This window comes from Erithacus rubecula (assembly GCF_903797595.1).
Source record: "Erithacus rubecula genome assembly, chromosome: Z".
In the NCBI taxonomy this organism is placed as follows: domain Eukaryota; kingdom Metazoa; phylum Chordata; class Aves; order Passeriformes; family Muscicapidae; genus Erithacus; species Erithacus rubecula.
Window position 1 is genome coordinate 24,084,163 of NC_136661.1, and position 27,582 is coordinate 24,111,744.

The following is a 27,582-nucleotide window of genomic DNA, read 5'->3' on the forward strand; positions in this document are numbered from 1 at the left end:
CAAGTACACAAACTTCTGGTGCATTTTAAAAGGATACCAGTAGTACTTGTCTCAGTTTATTTTCTCCCTCTTAGAATAGGAATTATATTTAACACAGTAAGTTTTAGCATAACATAGCCTAATAGAGTCACATGAAAAAATAAAGCATTTTCTTAATGGTATAAATATTACAAGGGCCTGACAATCTTAGTGACTGTGACCATATTTTCTGTTCCTATTGCACACAAGGACAATAGCAAGTGCAAGACTCAAGGCCTGATTTAACTTCCTGGCATCAGAAGCTGCAGAGCAATATTCTGAGGAGCACAGCTTTTCATAACTGCACAGAAATTTAAGTACTTCTAATAAGAAAATGTTGTTCAGATGTACCATCACTTGACGTCTAACCACAAAATGAAATCAAGTACATTGGAAGAAGGAAAAATATTGAGAAGAAATACTCTAACTTACAACACTGGGAGGCAGCACTGGGCAATGGTTTCTTCTGGACTTCCTCCTGAAAGGAATACTAAAGAGAGGAAAAAAAAAAAGGAAGGAATACAGACAGATAAGAAAGCAAATGGTAACTTTAGGGCAGCATGCCACACATAAGACAAAATCAAAGTACAATATCTATAAGCATAACATCTGTTATATGTTCTCTATTATATCTGTATTTAAACACATTCTCAGAAGGGTCCTCTTTTTTCATGTCAAAATCATGTTACAAAGTACTTCTGTTTAAGGTGAAGTCTGCTTTAGAACAAGCATAGGCTCTATTACCAATTCTGAGACCTCCAACTAGACATTGAAAAGACCCAATTCTCCACACCATTATGTCAGTGTGACAGGGAGCTCCAAACTGGGAATAAGCCTGCTTACATTTAGGCACTCCAGCACAGCTTCAACTGTTCAAAACTCACACTGGCTCAGAGAACTCTGGAGTAGGAGATGGCAAAAAAATAAGGTAATTAATGTGCTTGGCAAGTCAAGGATACAATGTTTGCCCAGCCAACGCTTGCAAACTCTCCTGTGATCCACTTTACATCCAAAGTGAAGAATTTTTCATCTCATTTAATACTGAATTAGAGAACACAGAGGTATTTCAATTAGCCAGCTTTGACTTTTTACAAAGCTGTTTGTTACAGCATCAAAGCGCTCCCTAGGGGAATGCCAGTGGTTTTAGTTTGTTATTCTTTTCTATCTTGTATTACATAAAAATAGGAGAAAATTAGGACAATTGACCAAAATAATAAGAACAGTCTTTGCAAGGAAAAAAGCATCTGACAACAAAGGAAGTGGTAAACTTAGCAAGCTGGTGCTGCAGCCTGCGCAGAACAGAGCCACCAGACAGCCTCTTCCTGGATTTGGTAAGGATTAATGACCAGTTCTGTGCTTGGAAGGTGACAACCTGAATACTTATCTTCCAAAATGTGCTATTTAAAATGCACAAGGGATCCTGAAAGGTGGTTAGTCTTATCATCAGAAAACTGCCAACCCACTGAGTTAATCAGGACTGTGAAAACAAGAACTGCCGGATCTCACAGCACTGACTGGTTGACAGAGTGGTGAAAGGAAGTCTGCTGATGAGCAATTTCAGTAGCACAGGACAGCAGTAGGTTCTGAATTATTATCCTCAGAGATCCCAGAATGGCAGCAGTTTGCTCTTTTTAAGGCATCAGCCCGACGGCTATCAGGAGTCCCAAAATGAAAACAGAATATTAAGTGTTTGTAGGAAGAGAGGCTGGAAAGCATTTCTATGAACTCCAAATGAACCTGCTTCTTCAATACCCCTGTGCAGCTTTAGTATGTTCATTCATCATCTCAAACAGAGATAGCTGAACTTAGAGAAGACAAAGGCACAAAGTTGTCTTGTGCTAAAAAACACTGGGCAGACAAGGACTGTGTAGCCCAAAAGGTGAGGACTGTAAAGCTGAGTGGCAGGGACTGGATGCGTGAGGATCAGTCATTTAATTTCTCCAAACAAACTTACCTCCAGCTGGTTTCTCAAACACTGCGTTTGTTTGCTCAGAGCAATTAAGACATTTCTTCAGGCAATGCACAATTAAGGTGCTGAATTCCTTTGTGAAAACATAACTGACCTGGGTGCATTTAAAGGGCAACTGGTATCCACAAAAGAGAAATCCATTGAGTGCTGTTCAACACAAGGATACTGCCTCTGGCTCTGGAAGTTCCTGAGCTACAAGTCACTGCCAATTAGGGGAATATGTAAGGAAGATCTCATCCCTATTCTGGGTAGCTGGCAAATGTGAAGAACTTAGAAGAACCAGGTCAGGTCAGGCTCTGCACAGGTTTTTGTCTCTTTGATGACAGGGAACATCCATAATAAATCTGAGACCATTAGACCATAAATACAGATATATTACTTTGTTACTGGTATTTGGTAAGAGCATGCAGTTAGCAAACAGATGCATGGCACTGCAGGGAAAGGGGAGACTCAGGAAGCCCAGGATATCTTTCAGCAAGTACCAGCTCAGGGAAGCACTAGAGGGCACCTGTGCCTCGCTGAAGTACCTGAACTGCTGCTCCAGCCCACGGGAGCACAGAGGCACCACAGCAACTCACAGACTGCGCTTTTCACCGATGCTTAGGGGCTCTCAAACTTCTAGGAAGGCAGGAGAGACTGCCCTAAATTATTCTTGTTTTTTATCTACCTGAATATAGGGTCTGTCCTCAGTCAAAAATAAAATCCACCTCATTTCCCTTCATCTGCACAGTAAACCAAATCACTCATATAATGAACAGAATAGATGAAGGATCCCAGAACAAAAATCTCCTGAAGTCACTCCACTGGCAGAGTATTTGGCAAGTTATCTTGCTATAGAAACTCTTGCTATGGAAAGAAACCTGTCAAAGAGGTTTCACCAGCACCATATTCTTATTCAATGATGTTCACATCAACACCAGTATTCAGGTTTTCTAAATACTTAATTTCTGGTACAGGCATTAAGATTAAATCTTATTATGCAAACAGTATGAACTCTAAATAAAATTTTATTCATGCAACAGTCTTTCTTAGAAAGAAAAATGTAATTTCTATTTTATAGCTGCTTAATCAAGTACACACTAGAGCCAGGAAACCAAAGCCACAGCTACCACATATTCTAATACAAGATTTATATAAATTGAGCAGTTAACAACTGCATTAGGACAAAAGCCAACAGTCCACAGTTCAAATAAAGATTTAGTATCTTGCTTTGTCTTCTTCAAAGAAACTGTCAACTACTAAAAAGTCTTTTTTGACTTAATTTCACAAAAAGAACTTACCACAGCCTGTTAAAAATGGTTTCACTCTCTGCTCAGGTAAAGCACAGTGTTGCCTTTCCTTTGAACATATTCACACCAACAAAACATTATTCAAGCACTTCCAGCATGCAGAAAAACATTCCACTCCTTAACACTAAACAGTACACTTGAGAAAAGAATTCTGTAAGCAGTTAATGGAAGACTTGTAAATGATCAACATTTAGTAGTTACCCTATTCACAGGGATCTAATAAAAAGAATAAAAGCTAGTTATATGATATTCAGGGCTACATTATTCTTTAAATTTAGATATTTACCTCATCATCTCCCAGTGAATTTATTTGTTCTAATTTTCTGGTCCAGTATCTGGCCTCTTCTTCAGGGATATCTATGTCAAAAGAGTAAGTCACACCACCTTATTAACCAGGCAACTTTGCATCCATAACCATTAATATTAAAAATCACACACAAAAAACCTACATGTAATTTTTGAAGAGATGGGACTGTCTGATGTTAGCACTCAGATGGAAAATGAACATTGTAAATAGTAGCACAGTTCAAGGGCTTACCATGCTTTTTTGTTTAAAGCTGATAACCAAATGCACACTTACACAAAGGTAGGAAAGAGAAAGACAGAGTAGTTCACATTCAATTCAAATATTAGTTTGATGGAGAGACATTTCACAACAGTATTTTAATACACTTGCTTATGTTTGATAAGAGCCTCTTCTGGATGCTTTTTATAACCCCAGCAGAAAAAGGGCTGCCTTTGAACAGCTCATCTTATGCACAACAATAGCACACCTCCTGGTGTAACACAAATTAGGTACCAAAAAATCTCTTATTTCTTTGCCAGCAATAAGCCAAATATTTTGAGGGAATAAACAGTGTTATGAGCAGTCATATACACATGAAAGCACATTCTTACTTTTACACCACTGCAGCTCCATTGTGAAATGAATCACAACATTTTTACCATATAAAAGAGTTACCAAGCTGACAGCAAATATCAAGCATTATCACCTTTATTGTGGTAACCATTTTCTATTTCACACTTTGAAGTAATATAGTGTCCTCATGGAACACTGACTTCTGCCACTCAAAATTTCACCTTTCAAAGCACATGCTCAGAGATGCAGATAACCTGCTGAGAAAAGCTTAACACAAAATTATTTAAGGATGGAGTGGTGTGAAAACACTGAAAAGGGAAAAAAAAATTGGATTTGTTTTGTTTGAGCTTTTTTTCTAGCCACTCAACATCCTTAAATGCAGCAACTTCTGAAATCTGGCTATTTATGACCTGGAATTGCAGAAACTTCAAAGCTCACAGAGGAAGGAAATGGAGGGAGTGCTCCAGCTAACACCACCCGCCCTGCAAGCTGACAGGAAAACAGTGCTATACCAGTACAGCTGGTTTTCCCATCTCCTGTAACTCTTTACACTTTCAGGTGGCCTCAGAAAGAGCCAAGAATTTTGTTTCCCTGCAATGAACTGTACTCCATGTACACCACCAGAATGATATGCTAAGTTATGCATTTGCAAGAATGGGAGAAGCAGGACAGGGTGGCCTCCTGACAAAAAGGTGACTCTCAAAGTTACATCAACTCTCACTCCTTACAGAAAAAAAGAATAAGATTTATTGGCAGGTGAGCATTCCATTGGAACTACAGTGCTTTCAGAAAGGACCAAGAACTGCATTCTTGTACCTTGAGAGAGTATCTGTTCTACATGCATCCTCTCTCAGTCAAGCAAACAATCACCTTATAAAGGCAACAAGCCCAAAACACTGCAGATAACACAACACAAATCCCTGTTAACAGGTTCGTGCCAGATTTAGTGGAATTTCAAGTTTCAGCAGTAGATATTTCCTTGGACTATGAACTCATGTCCACATCTTTGTAACAGAAAAGCCACTTAATGTTTATGCAACTAGCCTAACCCACACAAGGTATAAAAATACTCCCCAGTTGAGAAAGTTTAATGGAATTTTAATATCTGACTCCCAAAAAAACTGAACTAAGCAGAAAAAAAGACAACCTATTTCTCCTTGCTTTGAGGGAGACCAGAGTGATTTCTTTTAACCAAAACACACAAAGCCAGCTGCTCCTTCTTATGCACAGGACATTACTTTGTTGTTACAACCTATCAGAAAACAAGAGAAACATGAGAGACTCTTCCACAATTACTAGAGCTGTAGAAACACATACATGTTTTTGATCATCAGGGCTGTGGATCACAGCTGCACAGATTTATTAGATACTCTCTGCTCAAATCAGGGCTGGCATTTAAAGTAAATCCAGACAGAACTGATCTAGAAAGAAGGCATCAGTGAACTGAATGGCTATCAGCACACAACCTGATGAGGTTTAGGAGGACAAACTCCAACAGTGGGCATGAAACAACCCAAAAAGTATAGCAAAGCCCATGGAATTGTCTTGGAAAGACATCACTTCTCTAAGAGATGAAGAAAAACTCATGAAATGAGGACTAAAAATCAGAGCCCAAACAACTCAAATTTGGAGTGTGAAATCAAGATTAAAGAGACTGAGGAAGGGTGAAGCAAAGACTACCATCAGCACTGCAGAAATAGAGGATGTCTCAGGGTAGGCCTCAATGCTTCCCATAAGGAGCAACACCTGTCTCTTGGATTTACTGTTTCCATCTTACAGCCCAGAAGCCAATTTCATAAACAGAGCTGTCAGATTTTTACTGCAGGATTGCTGCTTCTACTGAAACAGCTTCTTATGCGAATCAGAGATAAAAATCAGTCACTTCCAGATAACAGCTGCTGTAATGACATGTTCCTGACCTCAGAGAAACTCTTGTCATCAATACTAGTATCAGTAAAATTACTGTACAGCAAACTTTAAACATGAAGCAACTGGTCTGTGATCTTGAGTCAAGTTGCCTGATCAAAAGAAATCCCCATGAGATAGAATTTTTGATTTTTTGAGGAAGCTTCTGTTGTGTTTTGCCTCAGTCAGCTGTTTTGTTGAAGCTGCTTCTCTGGAATGCAGAGAGTGGAAATTCCTAGCAGAGATCACAGACTGCTTGCAGCCATATCCACTGGCCAGCTCTCCTGCATCACTGCTCAGCTTTTGACTACAGTGGAAATTACTCCACTACATTAACTTCTGCTTGAAAAATAAAAATATTAACTAGTCCAGAGAGAACTCCACCTGATGCCATCTCAGGACTCCACTGACATCATGCTTGGTGAACACAAGGAGCAAGGCCATATGTCAGTGAAACAAAATTGCTGAAAAGCAACGGAGAGGAGGCTGGCAGGTAGATTCAATAATTTATTAATTTGAAACCAACACAGAAATTCTGCAAGCTTTAATGTCCTTGGTCTTACTGCCATCCTGGAAGCCACACCCCATGTTCTCCGAGATCCTGATTTTCTGGGCTTGAATGGGCAGGGTCCATAATCAGGCACAGGCATGCCAATGGCTGGGAAATGAGCAACTCTCACAGCATCACTTAGGATTGAAGGCTCCAAGTTGAGCTGATGTGGGATTCCTGGACACATGAGCAGGGCTGTGAGTGGAGGTCCCAGGTGAGGCTGCTCAGAGCAAGTAAGTGCCCTAACTTAAGAGTACACAGCAGTACAGTGACTTGTCAGAGTGAGGAAGGAAATAAGAGGAGAATTTGGTGCATCCATACAGACTACTTCACTCAGTTAAACCTCTCAGGAAGTTAAATATGACAGCATTCCTTCTTAGAGACGTAGAGATCTCTAAGAGATCTTGATCTTAAGATCAAGAGATCTCTCTCTTGGCAATGACCAGGCACTTCAGCCCTAAAGCTTTTCCTCTCATGTTTGTTGGCCCTTACTCTGAACCTTGCATATCACCTTGTTCCTTCCCATGGTATCAAGTCCTGGGCTGGGGCAAAACTCATCTTAGCAAGAGTGAGAACAAGTACTGAAAGCAAAAGTGATACCCCCTCTCCCCCCACTTTCCTACAAGTGTTCACTGGCTTTCCGTCTTCTCAGCCCAAATTTCATTCCTTTTCCAATGTATGGGAATCTTCATAAGTTCTCACTGAAATGACTTTGCTAAGCTGAGTTTTTCTTTCTGTTCCGTTCCCAAGACACTAAAATAACAAAGCACATTTACCCTATCACATGGTTAGATGCAGATCAGCATGCTTCCACCCTGGGAGTGCTGAGAACACTAAATGCATCTTCATTCCAATTATGAACTAGAAAATGCTTGGCACAGAACCAAACTGCTACAGTTTGGGAGCCAAAAGCATTTTTGAGTACTGCATCCTGTGAGGGATTTGCACAGTCACTGCACTTTTAAATAAGGGGGCCAGAGTAAAATTGCTATCAGGCAGAACAATTTTATACTTGAAAAGCAGCATCCTGAAAAGTTTATTCCAACACACACTCACTGCATCAAAACAATAATAGCAAGATTGTCTTCTCCCTACCAGAAAATTTTCTAAACCAACCAAAGAAAAACTGTATCCCTCCCCTGTCTTGTTCCAAAGAGGAAACAGATATGATCAGAGGAGAAAGTGGCTCCAGCCTGTCTCAGCTAGCAACCTCTTTGTGCCGTGAAGAAGGCAGTTTACTGCCATTTTTAACAGGCTACCAAGCACAAAAACACTTCTCACCCTACAGGCTAATATAATGCCTCACATTTCCCATCCCCACTCTTTGTTACGTTTCCATAGCAGAGGATTTGCAGTTGTTCTGAATCTGTGAGACCAAACATTCAAGAACATGGGTCTGTCAGAGAGCATCATATGGCAGCCTGGTCCCCAGCACTGCAGTGCATCATGCAGAGATACTCAACACAGAGGGGCCCACAGAGCTGCCCTCCCCTGTACAGCATGTGCTGATGTCACACTAACTGGCTACAAGGCAATAGCTGTGTCTGGAGCATGCAATGGGACATGCAGGGGACATACACAGGCCACTATCAGTGTTCTTTGTCCCATTACAAATTCGGCCATTGACAAAGTTTAACTCCTGCATGACCTCACAAAAGCTTATCTTTTATCACCAGAAGCAAAGACTAAAGCCCTACCAGCCTTTGTTAGGAGATGACTGCTTCCCAACTCCAAGCCTGGTAAATGCTTGAAAACATTTATATTAAAAAAAAAATTTAATTCTCTAAGCTGCCTTCATCACATACTACCACTATCAGCATCAGCACATTTTGCACTTTTTTCAGCTTTAGCAGCTTCCAGTCTCCAGAGTACCAGCAGAAGAGATACCAGGAAGGAAGAATCTTGAATGTATCAGGTGGAAGCAGAAACAGCAAATGAATCCGGGATAAATATAGCTCAAACAACAAACTGGTTTCTAAACCTCTTTGCATATACAATCAAGTTTTACATCAAGGACTTCAGCTTTTCTGGTTTTCAAATACATTTATTCTCTTTTACAAATCCCTAAAAACATCTCAAGCCTCACCTAAATACAATGAAATATTTAAAATATGTCCAATAACCTGGGGTACTGTGCTGTGTGTTCATCTAAATGAGACAGCAGTCAGAAATGATAGAAAAAGCACAGATACACAGCCAAACAGGAGAACACACAGGTTTTTTTAAAGCTGCTATCCCAGGCAGCAGTGTTTTACCCAACCTGAAAAGCAGCACAAGCTGTACATGAGCCCACACATCACTCTGGTTCCCATGCATCTACAATAGCCAGGAGATCTTCACCTGGGAAACAAAACACGACACACAATGTTCCTAAGTGTCTTTCCAAACCTGCTATTATTAAAATCTTGCCTCTATGGCTCAACTGCTGATTTAAGAACTTTCACAGCACATCACTGATCCATTTACTTCCCTTTGTAGGGATAAAGCAGCAGTTCCCAACTCATATGACCAAGATTCTTAACGTGTGGGGCACTAAGAATCCACTGGAGTAGGTGACATGGGTAGGTGCCACTTTCCAGAGGAGTATGACACACCCTTAGTGCCTCCTGCTTTTCAACCTGCTTCTGACCTTACCATGACACCCCAGACTGAATGGAGAACAAAGAAAAACTGCAGCACTCTTCTACAGAGAAGCAGCCTTTGAAGAGCTACTCATGCACCCATTTTTTCCCGGACATTATGAAAACCTGGACAGACAACCAACTTTTCACACCCTAGAACAAAAACCGTTCAACACAACATGTGGAACCACTGTTATTTCAGTATTTGGCATGGTAAGCAAAGAAATAAGTAATAGGTGTGCTTTAAATAATCAATTGTGTCAAAAACAGAATCACAAAAATCTTTTAACTTACTGGTCTGCATGAAATTCTACTTCTCCAAATGTGAAAATTTAAAATAAATGACCCCAAAAGAAACAAAGAAAAAACTTCTCTGACTATAGTACTAGGAAAAAAATACATTATTACCTGAAATACTTTGATTTCTAAAATTCAAATATTCAAACACATCTACCTGTTTTCTTATACTTGAAAAAAATAGCTCAAAACACTGTACAGTCTATAACACAAATGGCAGAAGAAAGCAAATTCTCTTTTGGACGCTCTCAATTCAAAGGGAGACACCAGAACTTCATGTTCTTTTAAAGCAGTGATAGTTTACAAGCACATGTGTAAGAATGAAAGCAGATGAGAAGTTAGTGGCTACAAGCCTTGCCTTCATCTCTGTATTCTTGTTCTGTCCCTCCCAGAAGCCTCAACACTTGTACCAAGGAACCAAGATTTTTGGTGAGGTGAAACAGGCTTGTTCCTGCTCTTGCATAAAAAGTATCTTCAGCAATAAACATCCCATGGACAGCAGCCAGGGAGCACCAGGATATTTCCATGGGGAAGGTGGATGGCTCCTGACTAACATCAGACAGCTGTCAGGACAGCTCAGGTGCCTCTTCCCCTTTGCACACTGGACTGTAGTTACAGAGCAGTGCCATCCACAGAGCACTGTGCTCTCCCAGGAGTACAACCATCCAGGGGACTGTGCATTCATCACAGGAGTGCACTCACAGCACAGAACACAATTTGTATTGACTGTCCAGCTGCAGGGCCAAGGTCTGCATCCTCCCTGCACCAGGAAGTAGAGTATGAGGCCCACAGATGTCCTAACTTCTTCCCACAACAGACAGACAATCCTGACAAGTGCTGACCAAATGCCAGTGCCCACACAAATGCTCTGCCCCTGCTTAGAGCACAATACAAACTGCTCACACTGACTAGGGCTTTGAAGCAAAAAAGGCAACAGGCAGAGGGGGTGGGATGACAGAACACTTTGAAACACTTCAGTGCTCTGAACCAGCACAAACCCCAAAAACATAATTGCTGTTCTTGATCCGAAGCATCAGCTAAGAGCTGGAAAGAGAAGTTATGTAAGCCTAGGAAGCATTCTGGCTAAGGCCTTACTTTTGGGGCTTGTTTTTGTTTGCTTAAGTACAATAAAATTTAAAAATTATCTACAACTTTACTTGAGATCACTTTTCAGCCATAAGTAATTGCCAGAAAGGCAGTTCTTACAACATTAAGTTATTTATATACTCCCCTAATGATAATGTTAGGAGCACTAAGCATTAAAGTTTCACTAACTGAACTGCACAGGTCTAAGACGGCTACATGCATTCACCACAGAACTGCTCTAACAACACACTTGACCTCTTCTAGAGACAAATTTTTCTAGATTCAAAGAAGCAAATGCTCCCTGTTTAGGAAGAAAATGTGTGACTACACAATACTAAAATACTATTAGAAGAAAAAAACTGCTGCTAGTCTAAATATTCCAGCACCCAGAGACTTTCAAATATTTCACAATTATTCAGATCTTCTTAAAAAGAAGTCAAACAAAAAATTAATATCAGCCACATAACCTCCACTGAACTACACTGACTGAACTGAGAATGAACACAATTTGATTATAAAACTTAAGTTGTTCCCATTTTCTTTGCACTGTCAGCATCTGGGGTAAGTTATGGAAATGCACTCACCAAAAGGTAATTCAAATCTTGTGTCCAGCAAAATTTTATGAGGAGTTGGGTTTTTGGTTCCACAGATTTCATCATGTTTCATTACAACTTCTGCCTCCAGTGTAGACCACTCCCCAGGACCTTCCTGTAAATCAAAGGCCATAGGTGAACAAACATTCAAGTCTGAAGAAATTTATGCACCAATTCTCACACTTTTGCTAAAACAGTCCAAAAACAGGTCTATGACATTATCAATCCCACTTTAACATCAAATTACAGCCATTCAGCATGCACTCTTTTTTTCTTCTAAACTGGATTTCTCGAAATCTCAGAGGCATCTACCAGAGCAAGAAGGTAAAAAAAGCACTGCCCTCTCAGTGGAAAACTGCAAAGGTAGACCCTCAAAGGCAGGACTGAGGAGTGTCTGGACAACAAGAGGAATTGAGCACCAGCCAGACCTCACAGCCACACTGCAGGGCATGCCCACTCTTTTCCTTTTATGGAAAATATAATCTATCTCTCCCTGCTCAAATCCAACAATCTTCTAAGTAAATATCCTAAAATTTGAGTTTAAAATGCTTCACTGCAACTGCCAAACTCAGTAGTTAGGGCAGTTACAGATACTGGCAATCCCACTTCCTACTTTTGTTCATATAAATTAGCACAAAGTACACCCAACACCACAACCCCGAAAACATAGCAGATGTGCTCTAAGCACCCTGTCCTTAAGACTTCACACACTTGTGTTCCTTAACAGATTGGGCCCTAGTTCTTGAGTCCATACAAGTGAAATGACACCAAAGAGCCCTATGTAAGCTCAGTTGTGATCTCACTACAAAATCAAAATCAATGTGATGAGACAGCCCTCTCTGCTCACTCAGCCTTCCTGACTTTGCAAGGGCAAGTTTTGCTGAGGAGCTCAATCTGGGCTGCACCAGGCCAGATCAGTAATGCATTAATTATCAACACTGGAGCAAATGAAGGTTCTCTGTCAGCTTAACCTCATCAGATTGGTGAATGGCCTTCAGAGCAATCCACACAGTCCCAACCAGGGTGTCCCATATCAGTCCTTTGTTCCATACTTCCACAATCAGGCCCAGGTCCAGCCGACTGATCTCACTGGAAGAAAAGTAAAGGCAGCACAAATGAGAAAAAAAAGCAGAATGCAATCTATTTCATATTCTGCATTTCCACCATAATTATACTAGTGACTCCTTTCCACAGAGCTGAGTCAAGTTACAGAGCTCCTGGACGTGTGTGACTGAGGCAGCTCATACTCACAGGGAACACCAGTTTCTAGTAACTCACAATTTAATACTAATTACACAAATAGTGCAAATTAAAACTCTGAACTATGTCATGCATCACTTGCCAGTAGGGAACTCATCTCTGCAGCTATTTACACAGGAGGAGGAAGTGTACCTTGGACCAAAACCTAGAGGTGAACTGTTCTTTATCATCAGGCACCCCATTTCTAACAAAGTGAGCATCTCCCTTGGCAACACAAGTGTACTCTGGCAGGTGCAAACATGCCAATGCTTACCTGTGAGTGGAGGTCATCCTAGCCAAAAGTAACAGTCCCACATTCAGCACAGCTGCATCAGCAGCACTACTTATTGCTCAGGACTGTGTGGCACCAGTTCTACTCTAGTACCAGCTACTTCCACATGACCACTGAGTGACAGGTTCTTAGAAACACTGATTTGAAGGTTTTCACAAATATCTTTCCCCTCGCTAACAAAAGAAGGCATCTCAAAATAGCTTCTTCTCAATATTTTACAGCACTTATGCCTGACTTCTGCATGCTGGTTTATAAGATGCCTACTTCAGAACAGCCTGACACATACACAGAAGCATACACTGGTAAAAACAATAAAATAGAGAAGAATCCTGAGCTGTCTGTTGATAACATAGCTGTCTCACACTTATCATGAAGAAAGGCTATAACTCATAATTTTTCAAGTTCAGGGCTTCCCTTTATCGCAGCTGTTATTCCCCAAAAGTAGGCATCTTGGACTGTCAGTGCTGCTGCCCTCTGCTCAAACACATCAATGTTACAGCTATCAAGGAAATTTAAAACTGTGTTACTGTCTCATTTCTACAGACTGCATTCATGGGCAAAATAAGAAAGAATTACTGCAAATCCAAGCATCCACTTGAATTTTGCCTCCTTCTTGCAACTAAAAGAGAACATCAAATCTACAAGGTTCAAGTCAAACCCTACAGTTACCATAAAGCATATAAATGTGTATTTTAAATCCAAGTGCTTCTGTTATTGTTTGTGACACAGGAATTGAGGTTAGGAGCATCCAGATTTGAGTGGTTTAGTCTGGAATAGTTCAAAATCAGGCTGTTACACAGCCTTTCATTAATTTATTGCTAGCATCTCATAATCGAGTCTACAGCATCCTCTGTTCTGACAGGGTTACCCAGTATGGCCAACAGCTGCACCAGCACTGCTCTGCTCTCACACTGCTTGATATTCATCTGACTGCAGGCTGATGATGACTGACTGACTGCTGGCTGGAACAGTGTGATGCTAGAAAGCAAAGGGAAGGGAAGAAAGATATGCTCTACTTTCAGTTAAAGGGACACTGGCCATGATACACCCAACGGGCTCCTATATAGATCTGCAAAGGACAGATCACCAGGTAAGAATAATAAATAAAAAATATTTCTGCACAGTGGTTTTGATTGCCTTTGTGTCTCCCTTTCTCCACCTTCTGGTTAGATGCAGAACAGCTTCTAAGAACAAAAGAGCTGAGATTTTGTGTCACTCCCTTTCAACACACAGACAGGATTTAAATAAAGGCATTTCTCACAATTTCAACACCAATTTAATCAGTGGGCACTCTCACTCAAGGTGTTTCCTGCAAATATGCAGTAAATACGCAGTTCTTTCAAAGCTCCTTCAAAATTTGAAGATGCCCCCAAGGAATACATTGAAGTGCTTCACTGGTCTGGTAAATAGCCAAATCTCAAACAACCCCAGAGCCCCGAATTCTGCAGTGCTTTGTCTCACAAGGAGTTTGGCAGCAAAACCAACAAACACAGACAGGAAGCATTTTTTTTTTGTGGTCTGTTCTTCTACTATGCCTCATGAAAAAGGTAAACACAGCACAGACAGTAACAGCAGCCTTCCCTTGAGGAAAAAGTGCTGTGCTCAAAATCCTTTTCCAACTTCAGAAAGAGGATGAGCAAACTAGAGAACAGCAGTATTGGAATACCAGTACTATTTCCTCTAGGACAACTTAATGTACACAGGATCATGCAAAACACATTCATTCCCACATTTAATATTTCTGTTATGAGGAGACACCAGGACTACTGTAGAGTTGCTTGGCTAAAGCAGGGACAATAATGGCGAGGTAGTTCAGCTAATATTCTGCTTCCATATTCCCTAGCAACTAATTATGGAGCGTCTCAGTGACCTTACAGCATGCTAGCTAAGCTCCCAGCTGATACCAGAGTGCAGCTCCAGGAGCTCTTGAGGGGAAGGGAGGAGGAGCAACCACGAGAGCCTTCATCCAACACATTCAAGTGCATTCTTAAATCACAGCTGAGAAGCCTCCTCTGTAGCTGACCATGTCTAAATCCAGCTCCTGCCCACAGGATGAGCACAAATTACAGGCAGAAAGAGTTACTAGTTTGAGTATGGACACATGACTTGGAGGACAGGTTCAATTCCTTGTCCCAGTCTTACCCAGTTCTGAACGCCTGACATCAGTGACAGCCATGGCCTCTGTCTGACCAGCAGCTGCAGAGCTGAGCAGATGCTGGTGTTCAGGAGTGTGTGTGTTTCACCAGATGCTAAAGGACAGGCTCCAAACTCTCTCTGCAGCAGCACACACCTCTTGCTCTGTTCCAAAACCAGAGCACCAGCAAACAAGGGAGGTGGGAGAACAGCTATGATGAAAATTCTGTAATGACCCAGGTGATCTCCTTAACCTGAGGCAACAACCTCCCACTTTCAGTGGAGAAGGAACAGACTGCTGCTGGATTAGGAAAAATATTCACAAAATTCCATGGGGGTCTCTTACTACAGATACTATGTAAGCACCTCAAACCCACTTAGAAACTGCAGCACTAGCTTTGACACTACAAAATGAATACAGTATCATTCCCCCCATTGAGAAATTTCGTTTCATTTGCCTTACAAAGCCATAGAAACAGAAGCAGATGCAGTATAATCAATAAATCAATCATCTGCCAGAAAAAAAAACCCACCATTCTAAAAGATACTGGGAAATCTTTGGCTACATGTCACATCTATGAGAATCAAACCAAATCAGAAGTGCCAACTGCACCAGAAGCCCTGGAAAAGCTGGAATTAACTGGTTCTGCTGTTTGTGGAGCAGCTCCCAGTTGAGGTAACCAGAATCACCTTGCAGAGACTCTGAGTGCCCTAATACCACCTCTTAATTGCTCTGACCAGCATCTCCAGCCACAGACACCCCTACCCTCTTCCCATGCCCAGGAGCTCCATTTAAGCTCAGCTATGGGCCTTTAGTTCTTGTGTGTGCCTCAAGCTTACAGGCACAGCTGTGCACATGCTGGCCAAGGACAACATCAATCCCAGACAAAACCCACACGGTAACTCCACAGCTCAATCTCACACCTGGCCTCTCACTACAGACCTGACTGGCAATTGCCAGGCCATGGCACCAGCAGACAATCTCCCAACACACCTCCTCCACCACAGGCCAATGAGTACAACAGGGTAGAAACTTCAGGCTGTCACCAGGCTTGTGCATTTTACCTATCCAAACATTCTGATTCTTACATATACTAGCAGCTTTGAATGAATACAGGGCTGTGGAAGGACTCAACCACGAGCACCCCATCACCCATACTTACAACATAAAATCCTGTTCCCAGCAGGGCTGGTCACCTCGCACGGCCACCGTCGTGCTCTTCACATTTTGCACTTTCAGCGTCACGTACGTATTGAATTTATCTGGGGAATGAGACACAAAATGTTATCTCCATCATCATACCCTTTCATCACATGACCTGCAACACTGCAGTGTTTTCAGATCATACAGTGCACCCAGAGAGACCTCAGATGAAAAGCCCCCATGGGAAGATATCACTGGGTGTAAGTAGCCAAATGTTCAAGCTGTTTTCCACCTGTGTCAAATTTTCAATCACAGCTTTTTTAGAAATCCAAGCACAAATGAACAAAAACACACTACTATTCACTTGCAGTAAGACAGGGACAAAGAATGTAAAACCCTACAGAACACAGACACTTAGCACAATACTGCTCCTGAAATGCAGACAAGAGAAGAAGAGACTGTCTGAAGGAATAGGACCCATTATAAAAACCAAGCAGTGTGAAAAACGAACTTGCAAAACATACAAGCAAGAGGTTAGGTTGATCATACCATCTCTTCCCTTCTGATCCAACTGCTCTCCTACTCCCAACTCAGTTTTCCACCCATGAGTCCACAAAGAACTTTACAGGCCAGTCAGGGGCAGAAGAAAAATACAGATTTATTAATAAGTGTGCTGAAACTGACCTGACCTAGGAAAACCACAACACACTCACATCTAGACAAGACAGACTCTCTCACTTTTTATTTAAAATCTGAAGAAAAATCCTGGAAAAAAGTTGCTAGTTCCTGCTATCTCTTTGCTAATAAAACCAGAAGTAGCAAAGCACAGATTCATTCAAAGTTTGAATACCAGCATCCAAGAATGAACAAACTTCCTTTTAAGGGGAGTTATCACCTCAGCCTATCAGTTTCAAACAGCCTGGAACAAGACATGCTAAGTACTCAGAAATCAGTGTACATATTTTAATATTTTGATGTGTCTGCTGCATCTATTCCCAGTGTTCAATCTCAATCAAGCCAATTTTAATATTGTAAAAATTTCGTATGGAAAACAACTTATGCAAAGCATTTGACACTGTCCTGTGCAACATCCTTGTCTTTAAATCACAGAGCCATGGACTGGATGGATGGAGCACTTTGTGGATAAAGAACTGGCTGGTTGGCCACAGCCTAAGACTTGTGGTCAGTGATTCATTGTCCACCTGGTGTCCCTCAGGGATCAGAACTGGGGCTGATACTGTTCATTACCTTTGTCAGTGACAAGGGCAGTGGGATTGAAGGCACCCTCAGGAAATTCACTGATGACACCTAGCTGTGTGGTGCAGTCTGGCTCTGGAGGGAAGGGACACCATCCAGAGGGATCTGGACAGGCTGGAGAAGTGGGACTGTGCAAACCTCATGAAGTTGGTTGATGAAGTCAATATAAGCCAGCAGTGTGAGCTTTAGTTAGATTTTAGGAAGAAATTCTTTATTGTGAAGATGTTGAGACACAGGCACAGGTTGCCCAAGAAAGCTGTAGATGCCCAATCCTGGTAGTGTTTGAGGCCAGGTTGCATAAGGCACTGGGCAACCTAGTCTAGTGGAAGGTGTCCCTACCCATAGCATGAAACTAAATAATTCTTTAAATCCCTTCCAAACTCTAAAAAATATTTTCCTGCCATAACCTGAAGAAGGCTACATCCAAAAAATAAACCTGAATAAGTTATGAATACAGCTGTGCAACTGTTTCAGATCTAAACATCTCAGTAGGTGTTATTCCATAAGTTTTTATTTATAAGCATTTTATATAAGTGCTTATTCTTTTGTAAACTGTACATCAAATTTCAACTGATGAATCTATTTGCTTGCTAAGGGATTCCTTGCTAGTTTCTGAACCACAGTGAAAAGAAGTTGCCCAGACTGTAAATTCTGGGTGTCACCATCTGTTTGCTTTTATTTTATTATGCAGACACAAGACCTAGAGGATGGGAATTTAATTCCAAGTACAGCCATTATGGACTGCTATATAAGAGAATGATTCACTTCTGCAGTTCCATCCAGTAATCCCAATCAAGATTGAGAAGGCACTAAAACCAGACTCACACACGAGTTTTGCTTAGTGGACATTTTCAGACCCCGTTTTGAACACGGACAGAGGCAGAGGCAGGATGAAATGAAAGGGCCAAGTGGGTGGGAAAGGGCAACAGTAAAAGAGCACATTTCCTTGTTCATCACCTGCTCAGGTCAGGTTGAGCAGATAGAGGTTTTTTACCACTGTGACACCAGGTCACAGCCTCAAGTTTTCTAGTAACTCAAACTGCCTGTATTCTCAAGGTAAATTAGGTTACTCCTAAGGAGAACATAAAGGAGCTGAGATGAAGTGGAAGAAAACTGGAGGGAGCAGTATGAACAACAGTGAGAGAGCAGGGGTCCCCACTGCTGCAAACAAGCAGTAGAGCATGACTTACCTGGTGGTCCATGGAGTTTAGCTTTTTTTACTGTAAAGAGAAAAAAGAAAAAGAACAAAGTAAGAGACTGTCAGTGATTTCATCCTGCTACAATTTTCTTTGAGTTAAAGCATCATAGTCCATCATATTAACTGGACAACATCCTCTGCCCAGTCCTGGTAGCTGGAAATTCACATTCAGTTAAACAGATCTGGAGACAAAAGCTCCTTTGTACCCATGGCACCTCTCTAAAGTGATGCATTTAAAGAAATAATCACAGGCTTAATGTTTGGAAAGCAGAGTGATATGTCTAAGGCAAAGCAATCTCAACATCAGTCCTTTGCAACCAGAAGTTACTGATGCAAGATATCATTTCATACCACCTCACTTACAAAGTTACATACAAACACCATACAAGAAATAAACAGTTCTGTACAAAGAAATTCTCCTAACACTGTATAGCAGACTGCAAATTGAAAATAGTCAAGCCTGAATAGCAGCTCAGTAAGTAGCTCTATACTATGACATTGTCAATTAAATCAAATAAGCCAAACAAACAGCAGTGTAAACTCAAATGTCATTTTTACAAGCTCTACTCTGTTAATTTAATTCCAGGATAGTATTTATATATAAAAATAGAATTGTTAAAACATAAAACAGTATTGGCTCTTATCTCACCAGATGGAAAAGGTCCATGTCTACCTAGGGGAGATTTTGTTTACATTTCCCTTTTGCAAGCTCATATCCTCACTAGAATTGCTAAGTGTAAGCACTAAGAGAAGACATCTCTAGGCTCCAGCTAGTTTTCTCAGTGGAAAACTAATACTAAGAAGAAAACATATTCAACAAGCTAGGAAGCAAGATATACCAGAGAGCAAAAATATTTAAAAGCTGGTGCAGTGAAATTTCCTCCAGAAAACAGAGGTGCCAATACTTATTAGAGGCTCACAGTGCCCACCTTTCAAGATAAAAGTCCCAAAAAGAAATATTAAAAAATTAAAACAACATTAAAAAAAAAAAATGCCTTGACATCATTACATTTAGAGCTGCAACAGAGTGTGATGACAGTCTTGCTATTTGAGAAATTCTCCTTTGCAAGCATTTACAGTCCAGGTAGATGCCTCACATGAAGAAAAATGTTGCACCAGCTACATTATGAACTGTTACTGTGAAAAGGGCTGCAGTTTTTACCTAGACTGACAAGACCCATAAGCCTTTAGGTCCAAAATAAACTGATTGATTTTCTCCCAGATTCAGGGCCTGAAGCATTCCTGATGCTGAACCTAATGGTGCAAGCAACACACAACAGTGCAGGCCAGTGTTCTTGACTGAAAGTGCAAATTCCTTTAAATCTCCAAATCGGACTGTTTCACCACTGAGAAACATGTGGGACAATCTACCCACTTTACAGGTTCCTGTGCATACCCCACAAAAGCAGGTATATCATGAAATACAGCCCTGGAGTGGGCAGGCACCAGCTTATCTCTGAACCTCCCTGCTCCCCTCCTTTGCAAGGAGCAGGAGACAAGAATAAGTGCATGTGGGAAAAAAGGCAAAGGCAGGCAGGGGTCACACAGGAAGCTTCAGCTGGCCTCTCCCTGCTTGTAACAAGCTCCACTACTGTTAGCAGGAAAGCAGAAGCAACCCCAGTGTAGAAATTAGGTATTATGTGCTAAAAAAGCAGCTGGAGTGGGCCACTGGCACCTGAACACAGAGAAGAAACACAGGCTCTGCAGAGACAATAAGCAAACTAAGAGAGATGCTGTTTGTACACTGTTCTAAATATTCAGAGTTTGATGGAAGGGAGCAAAAACCCTGCAGCTGAGAGGGGTGCCTGTGTACAGCTTCACCAAGAGCTGTCCTGGGGATATCCTGGGGAAGCAGCCAGACCAAAGATCACAAGCCTGCTACAGACCCACATGGCAAAAACTGAATCCTTACCAATTCCCAGGAATGAGCACCATGCCTCTAGACAAGTGCATTTAATAAATGACCCTCAGCTGCAGAAATGTAAGAGCTGAATCACAAACCTGGGAGTCTCATCTCACCAGTGTTTCTTTTGCTCTATCTACAAGCCTGCACAGCATGTCCAAAAGGCTCCAAAAAGACACTTTCCCAGGGAAAGTGACTTGGACATGTTTTTACTTTGTTAGCCCCAGAGGAAAGCACTTCCTAGGGGTGTGCAGAAAGCATTGAAAAGGTGCAGCTGCCAGAACATCTCCTGTCTGGGACAGAGCTGGACTCCCCACATAAGAGCTTGAATTTCTGCTCCAAGCTGGAATGGGCTGCTCAGCACTGCTAAGGCCCAGCCTGTTTGTCAGCCCAGGGAGTTTGCAGGTCTGATGCATTGCACCTGAACACCCTGCACCACGCCACGAAGGAGCACAGCTTCACAAAGGAACACTACTAAAGAAACTTCTGTACCCACACCTGCTCCTTCTCTCTGGTTAGATCTCCTCTATGCCAAGGTCTCAAGGAAGGACTCAAAGTTGAGTTCCAAAGATCTATGGAAACCTGATACATTAATTACTCAGCATTACAGTAAAGGCTGAAAAGTCATTGCTACATGATATAGCATGAAAGCAAGCCATGTGTAACAGGAAATTTTTATAATATAAAATCTCATTTTTAGAATCTAAAACCTGCATCACAAAATGAAACTGTTCTCTAGAGCACACGGCAACACCAGGTTCAGTTGCTCCTGCATTGCCACAAAGCAAAATCCTAAGCATAATGGATATTATGCCAGGTATTTCCTGGCTCACTCCCAGTTATCCCACATGGTCTCTGGGGAAAGAGCATTTTTAAGCTAGCTGGAGATGTCAAATTCTGTTCAGTTTCAAATGGCTTCTCTCAGCAAACTGGGCAGCAGAAAGTCCATCCATTCAGACACAAACATCAAACTGTGCAGATCCCATGCCATTGCATAAGACAAGCAGCACACCAGGGAGGGAATGAAAATGCCAGAAAAAAGAGGGAGGGAAGAAAAGAAAAAGAAAAAAAAAGTGGGAAAATAAAAATTTAAAAAAAAAATTTAAAAGCCACAAGAAGATTCCAGATGCTCTACAGCTATCACTTTCAAAAGACTGGAGGGTCAGATAAACTCCTAAAGACTAGGAAAGGAAAACACAAGCCAGAAATTGCAAAAAAGTGTCCAGAATCATTGTGGGAGGATGAAAAAAAAACAGCAGAGTGTACACCAGAGTATTCTTAAACTCAGTTCTAAGGAGAAATCCTTGTTATCCACATATTTTTTAAACAGTCTGAATGATTTTTTTTTCCTGAGCAGGTGCTACATACACCAGTGTGATAATTAAAATTAAGCATGCCAAATTGCTACAAGGCTCAGAAAACACTCTGCTCAAACCTCCTAAGCAGGCACATGGACATGTTCAGTTAAAGGGAACCTGAGTATTCTGAACACCTGCACATCCCAGATCACCTTTAACACCTGGTTGCAAACGAGAGGAATGCAACACAGGGAGTGCCTGAGCAGATGGCCAAAAGATTACAGTCTAACTAAATCCAGCACATGACTTACCAACTGGTCACTCCCCATACTAGAACAAAACCTACATCCCTTCACAGGGGACAATAAAGTGCCATGGAGGGGCTGTGGGAGAAATTAGAAGAATGGAAGGGCGCAGTTTTAATTACCACTTTTAAAAAGAAATGCAATGCTGAAAGCACAGCATTCAAAATGCATTTTCCTGATCAGCTACTTGATAAACAGCTTCCTCCTCCCTGTGAAGCACAAATGCAGCATTAATGTGTTTTCGAGAGCACTCTAACTTCTACTGTAACTTTCCCAGGCTGAACAGCAGAATCAATATGTATTTCCATTTCACTCTGCTTTTCTCACCTTTTCCAGGTGCTCAGACTTCAGTGTACAGTGACATGCAGCACTAGGTGCAAAGGTTGCTTAAGCAACAGAAATAAGAGACCACAGCAAGCTGCTGATACTGCCCAAGACTAAATCCACACACCAAATTCACACCCATGCGCCCTCCAGCAGGCAGGCAGAAGGGAGGGGAGCCCACCTGTGAGGGATGCAATTGTTAGATAGTACTCCTGCCCTTCACTTTCTATAACTCAGCCTTTGGAAATAATTTTGCTGCCTGAACCCTGCACCAACAGCTATAGGCACGTACCATATTGCAGAGCCAGAAAATCAACACCTCCTACTCACTCCTTGGAAGTTATTGATAAAATCCACGACAGGCTGGCAAGTGGCTCAAGACTGGCACTTTTAACAAGGACTGCTCTGTCCCTGGAGATCCCACCCTGGCAAACAAGGACCTCTCACAGAATCGTAAAGAAGTCAGGTTGGAAGGGAACAGAGTGGGTCATACGGACCAACCTCCCCGCTCAAGCAGGGTCATCCCAGAGCACAGATCAGGATTGTGTCCAGAGGGTTCTTGAATACCTCCAAGGAGGGAGACTCCACCACCTCTTTTCCTTCCCCTGGAGATCAAAAGATGCACTGCCTATGCACACTCTCATATCCCACCTGAGGGTGAGGAACCCTTTTCTTTCCCACTACTCAAACCCAACAGGTGCTCCAGCCTGGAGGAAGCAGAGGCCATGAGGTGACCTCACCTGTGATTTGAACTCGGTCACTGTTTTGTTTCACGCAATCCCTATTAAAGCCCAGCAGCATCAATTATGACACTAAGTGCAACTGCCATAGCAGAACAGCAGTACTGACTGTGCCATGAAACTCTCCTCCTCCCTTCATAACTCCTAAGTAAGGAAAAGCTGGATAAAACATCAGTTTAGTGGTTTTCCAAGTCTGCTACAAAGATTCAATGTGACACAGCCACCTTGATATTCCCAGCCTGAGACAGGTAAAGGCTCCACTGCATTCTCATATATTTAAACTATGTTCAGAAGGAAGACAATTCCCTGAACTAGCTGGGAGGAAAGATAATTGCACAGGAGGTCCAAGGACCCAGGACTCAGCAGCACCTCAACAGCTTCTGCCGTAACTGCAGAGCCCAGAGCAGGGTCTCCAACTTCTCCCAGCACAGCCCTGCAGAGCTGGGATGGTTATTGCAGACAAGGCTCCTGCAGCCTCAGGGGCCACTGAGACACACCGAGAGAATGTGACCTAAGTCACATTCGTTACTTCATACTTTGTTTTTCTGTCAGGCAAAACAAACCACCGGTTTACATATGAACATTGTTCCACTCAAGCAGGGAAGTGAGTACTTTATGCCCAAGTATACTCCTTGAGAATAATGTGATGGAACCACAGTGGGTACCTTCATGGACCAACAGTCCTAAAAGCTGAGACTGAATTCACAGTACACGGGGGACAACATTCTGTTATTGCTTAATGTGAAAAGGAGGGCTGGGCTGATCAGAGAAATGTTCTGCTGCCAGAAGGAAGAGGCACAGCAAAATGCCACTCTGCTCAGGAACTGGCAGAGAGCAGGAAAACAGCGAGATTTTCAACAGTGCACCAAGAACTAGGGTTGCTTCTAAATCAGAATTTTTCTGACTTAGTACTTGAAACGGTCCTTCAAAAAATCCATTACCTCTTTGATTGAGACAACTGTGGGGGAACACAGACAGCCAAGTTTACCTCAACTGAACCGAGGGATCGATCTGCTTTAATAAGTAGTTCGGAATAAATGGAATAGACGTGATATGGGTCCATTAATTTTTAATAGTTCGTAGAAATGAAAAAAAAAAAAAAACAAACCCAACATACCACAAAGCACTTACATATTGCATTTTCCAATCATGTAGCAAAGAGCTTTCTTCAATTTGACCACTCTGAATGCCCACAGGACAGATTGACTTGCCCTTCCCAAGCCCTTGGGAACCACATCAAACAAAGGGAAGATACATTCCCTTCAGCAACCAGCCATTACTCACATTACTCAAGAATTCTTCTCAGGAAGAGGGTGGGCAAAAGAGAGTTTTTAATCTGTAGTCTGTGATAGCAAATTGATCTACCCAAGAGATTTCTGTATTGCCAGATGTCTTGAAAATGAATTAGAATCCTTCCTAATTCACATGAATTAGCATCTTCCTGCTCAGATGATCTGCAAATTCATTACCCTGTCCAGAGACACACAAATCTAGTAAGTTTATTTGATTTACAATACAATTTCCAACAAACAGCTTTCTACCCACCACTCCACTCTTCCTGCCCACTGGACAGTGACTGACAGCAGCTGGGACATGTGACTCCTTCCAGGGTTTTCCAAACCTCTGTGATAAGAAGACACACACTCAGTATTCCCATTCAAGGTTAGCACCATTTCACAGAGTACTACATAATAATAATTTCCAGGTACTACATAATGTACACATCCCAATGACTCCCATACACTGCCAAACCTCACTAGATGCACCCCTGCTCCTCTGTAAATTCTCTGGTCAGTTAAGATCCAGGGCAATCATGCACACAAGAGTCACAGTCTAAAGGAAGATAGCAGCCCACTTGCTCCCCTCTGTAATCCAGACATGCCACAACTTGGGCTCACATCTAAACCCCAAGGGCATATTGCTACCTGTTTCTGGTTACTGAATTTGGCACCAACACTTGTTTCTTGCCAGAACTTTCACTTTTATGGGACGAATTTCGGTGAGCAAAGTATTGAAACCTAAGCAGAAAATGCCTACCTTTTATATGTAAAAACTACATATTACAGTCAAGTCTCTTTTACTGTTATAGCCCATGAACATCAGAGCAACACAGCATAGTGACTGGATATCTGGACTATCCCCAGTATTTCATGCACATAAACTTGGGAAAGCTTGAAGGATAATATGAGGCAAATCAACACAAATCTGACCAAACCCACAGTTAATACACTGTGCTGATCCAGTTATAAAATGAAAAATATATACAACTATTTTGCTCAACCATCCAGTCTGATCCCCTCAGTGAAGCAGGTCATCTGATACCTCCTGTAAATATTGTCACTTTTCAACTCAAATTTTGCATAAAACTTAGTAAATGTGTACAGCACAGCTCAGCTTGCATTGTAGCTTCATAGCATTCCACTTCTTCCATCCATACCAAAGTTACTAGATAATGTAAACAGAACAAATTTAAAAACTATGTAGGAAACCCTTTCTGGCATTTGTTAATACTCCCCACATTCTCACAGTATACCTGGAGGAGCACATAAACTTTGCAAATCCTTTGGCAAGAGCTCTTCAGCTGTGTGGTTATTTTATAATAAAAGTCAGTCCTCATCAGCAGAAGAAGCCTTCTTTTAAAAGCTTCTACTTCTCTAAAAAGTATTTCATGCAACAGAAGGGTTAACAATTTACTTTCTATTCTGGTTTAATGTATTAGGCAGTTAATGCAAGTAGACTTCTAAACACTTTCAATGACAAAATAGATTTAGATAGTTAAGAGACACATCTGGGTCTTGTTTACAGGTTAATCTGTTACCAGATCTGATTTGACACACTGACTTAACAGCACACAGGTTTTGAACTTCCTGAACTGAAGGGTTTGCATTATGCATTCTTGTTTCTTGCATAGCCCAAGAACTCACCTGCCCGAAATACAACTTGACCTATTTCACCAAGCAAAATTCACACCTGAGGAAAACATTAATGAAATTTACAAAAAAACAACAAAAACAAAAAAACAACAATAGTGCTGCAGAAGATAAAGGGATTACAGTTGTGAACAATTGGACAGAAAAATGAAATGTATCCCAAACACAAACTGCATATTACTAGGGAACTACAGAATAAGATGAATGGAATTTAAACTGTGTATGCAACTTATAGAAGGCAACTGTGACAGGGGACTAAATTCAGAAGAAAAATTAAAGAGGTTTGAAACCGATTCCTTCCTTGATGCAGACATTAGACTGCTCTTCTAAATTCTGACACCAGCATTTCTCAGGAAAATAGTATCAGGATGCAAGGTCAGACTGTTGTTTGTTGCTTTGAAAACAATATTAGAAGTAGAGCAACTAGGACAGGGTTCACAAAGAGGAAGAGAGGGAAGAGATTCACAGAACAACAGGTTCCAAAACCCAGAAGTACTCTCATATCTGACTTTTGAGTAAATACATTGATTTTACTAAAAAGCCAGCACAGAACAGGAAGCACACTGCCAAAATATATACAGTACACCATGACCATTCAGAACTGCAATCCAGCATTTTAAAACATGCAGATCATTCTATCCAAAAAAGCCTCAGGAGATCATAACAATAAAATGCTTAAAACATTGATAAGCTATTTGGTAAACCACAGCTCAAATCTTTATTACATTAAACATTAGCACTTAGTGGAACTTCTGCTTTGCAATAGAAGCTGCAAGAAGTTTACTTACAGCTGATCCCAGGAAATGCTTCCTGAAAGGCAGTAGGAAGCATTCAATTGATTTCAGATAAAGAGTAGCTGAAATAAGCTTGATATCATTGTTTTTTCTGTCCAGGAGAGGGGGAAAAAAAAGTGTATTCATGAACCATACAGCCAAGAAAGCTAGAATTAGATGCTGGAAGCAGTAAAGAAACTAGGAATCCAGGTCTTGAACTTTACAATTTCCTGAAACAAATCTCTACTGTCAGTGAATCCAGAGCATCAACAGCCCATTAAATATTTTCCAGTTTTTACATTAAATATATTTGGAACCAGAAAAAGTGCAGAAGCTTCTATATCCAGGCAGCTTGTGAAGTGAAAATGCCAAGCAGGAGAGAGAAGGAGGAGGTGGCAGTTGAGGAGTGGAATACACAACACCAGAACACTCTTCCCAGAATTTCCCATCACTGCAGGTGCTCCTCCCTTTCTCCTGCTTGCATGGTCCCCCAGTTCAGCTGGCTGGCAGGTAGTCTCAGGACACTTCTGCAGGCAACACAAAGCAGACTAACCCCCTGAGTTCAAGCCAGGTAAGTCATCTTTTTGTGTGTGTGCATGTGTAATTATAACAACAATCAAGAATCATAAGCCATCCTCTGTCCACTTTGGGACTTGCTGAAATGCAGCCTCCCAGTGCCCAGATAAAAATCTATCCTCTACACAACACATCTCATTACCATCCTTAAAGGCTGTGCAGGAAGTGTTTGCTCCAGCTCTCAAGAGCCCCACAGCCAGTGCTGGAGCACAAGGTGCCTCCAAGCCTGCACACTGCTCTGCAGAGAGCCCTTTACCTCACTACCCATCTTTTCAACTTCTCT

The 27,582-nt window shown here is 41.6% G+C and overlaps 1 protein-coding gene across 4 annotated transcripts in view; it reads right to left on the bottom strand.

Annotated features, from left to right (window-relative positions):
• The window catches only part of LOC306814457 (protein unc-13 homolog B-like), a 198,532-nt gene that overhangs the window by 154,009 nt on the left and 16,941 nt on the right, over nucleotides 1–27,582 (bottom strand). For 2 of the 4 annotated variants that reach the window (XM_079330522.1, XM_079330521.1), the window contains exons 2-7: nucleotides 18,443–18,472; nucleotides 16,015–16,114; nucleotides 12,159–12,276; nucleotides 11,179–11,302; nucleotides 3,563–3,633; nucleotides 451–508 (exon numbers count right to left, since the gene is read on the bottom strand). In XM_079330522.1, the coding sequence (XP_079186648.1) occupies nucleotides 451–508; nucleotides 3,563–3,633; nucleotides 11,179–11,302; nucleotides 12,159–12,276; nucleotides 16,015–16,114; nucleotides 18,443–18,472 (501 nt within the window). Of the gene's footprint in view, nucleotides 1–450; nucleotides 509–3,562; nucleotides 3,634–11,178; nucleotides 11,303–12,158; nucleotides 12,277–16,014; nucleotides 16,115–18,442; nucleotides 18,473–27,582 lie in introns of those variants that run through there. The other 2 variants (XM_079330523.1, XM_079330524.1) reach the window with 2 other exon arrangements.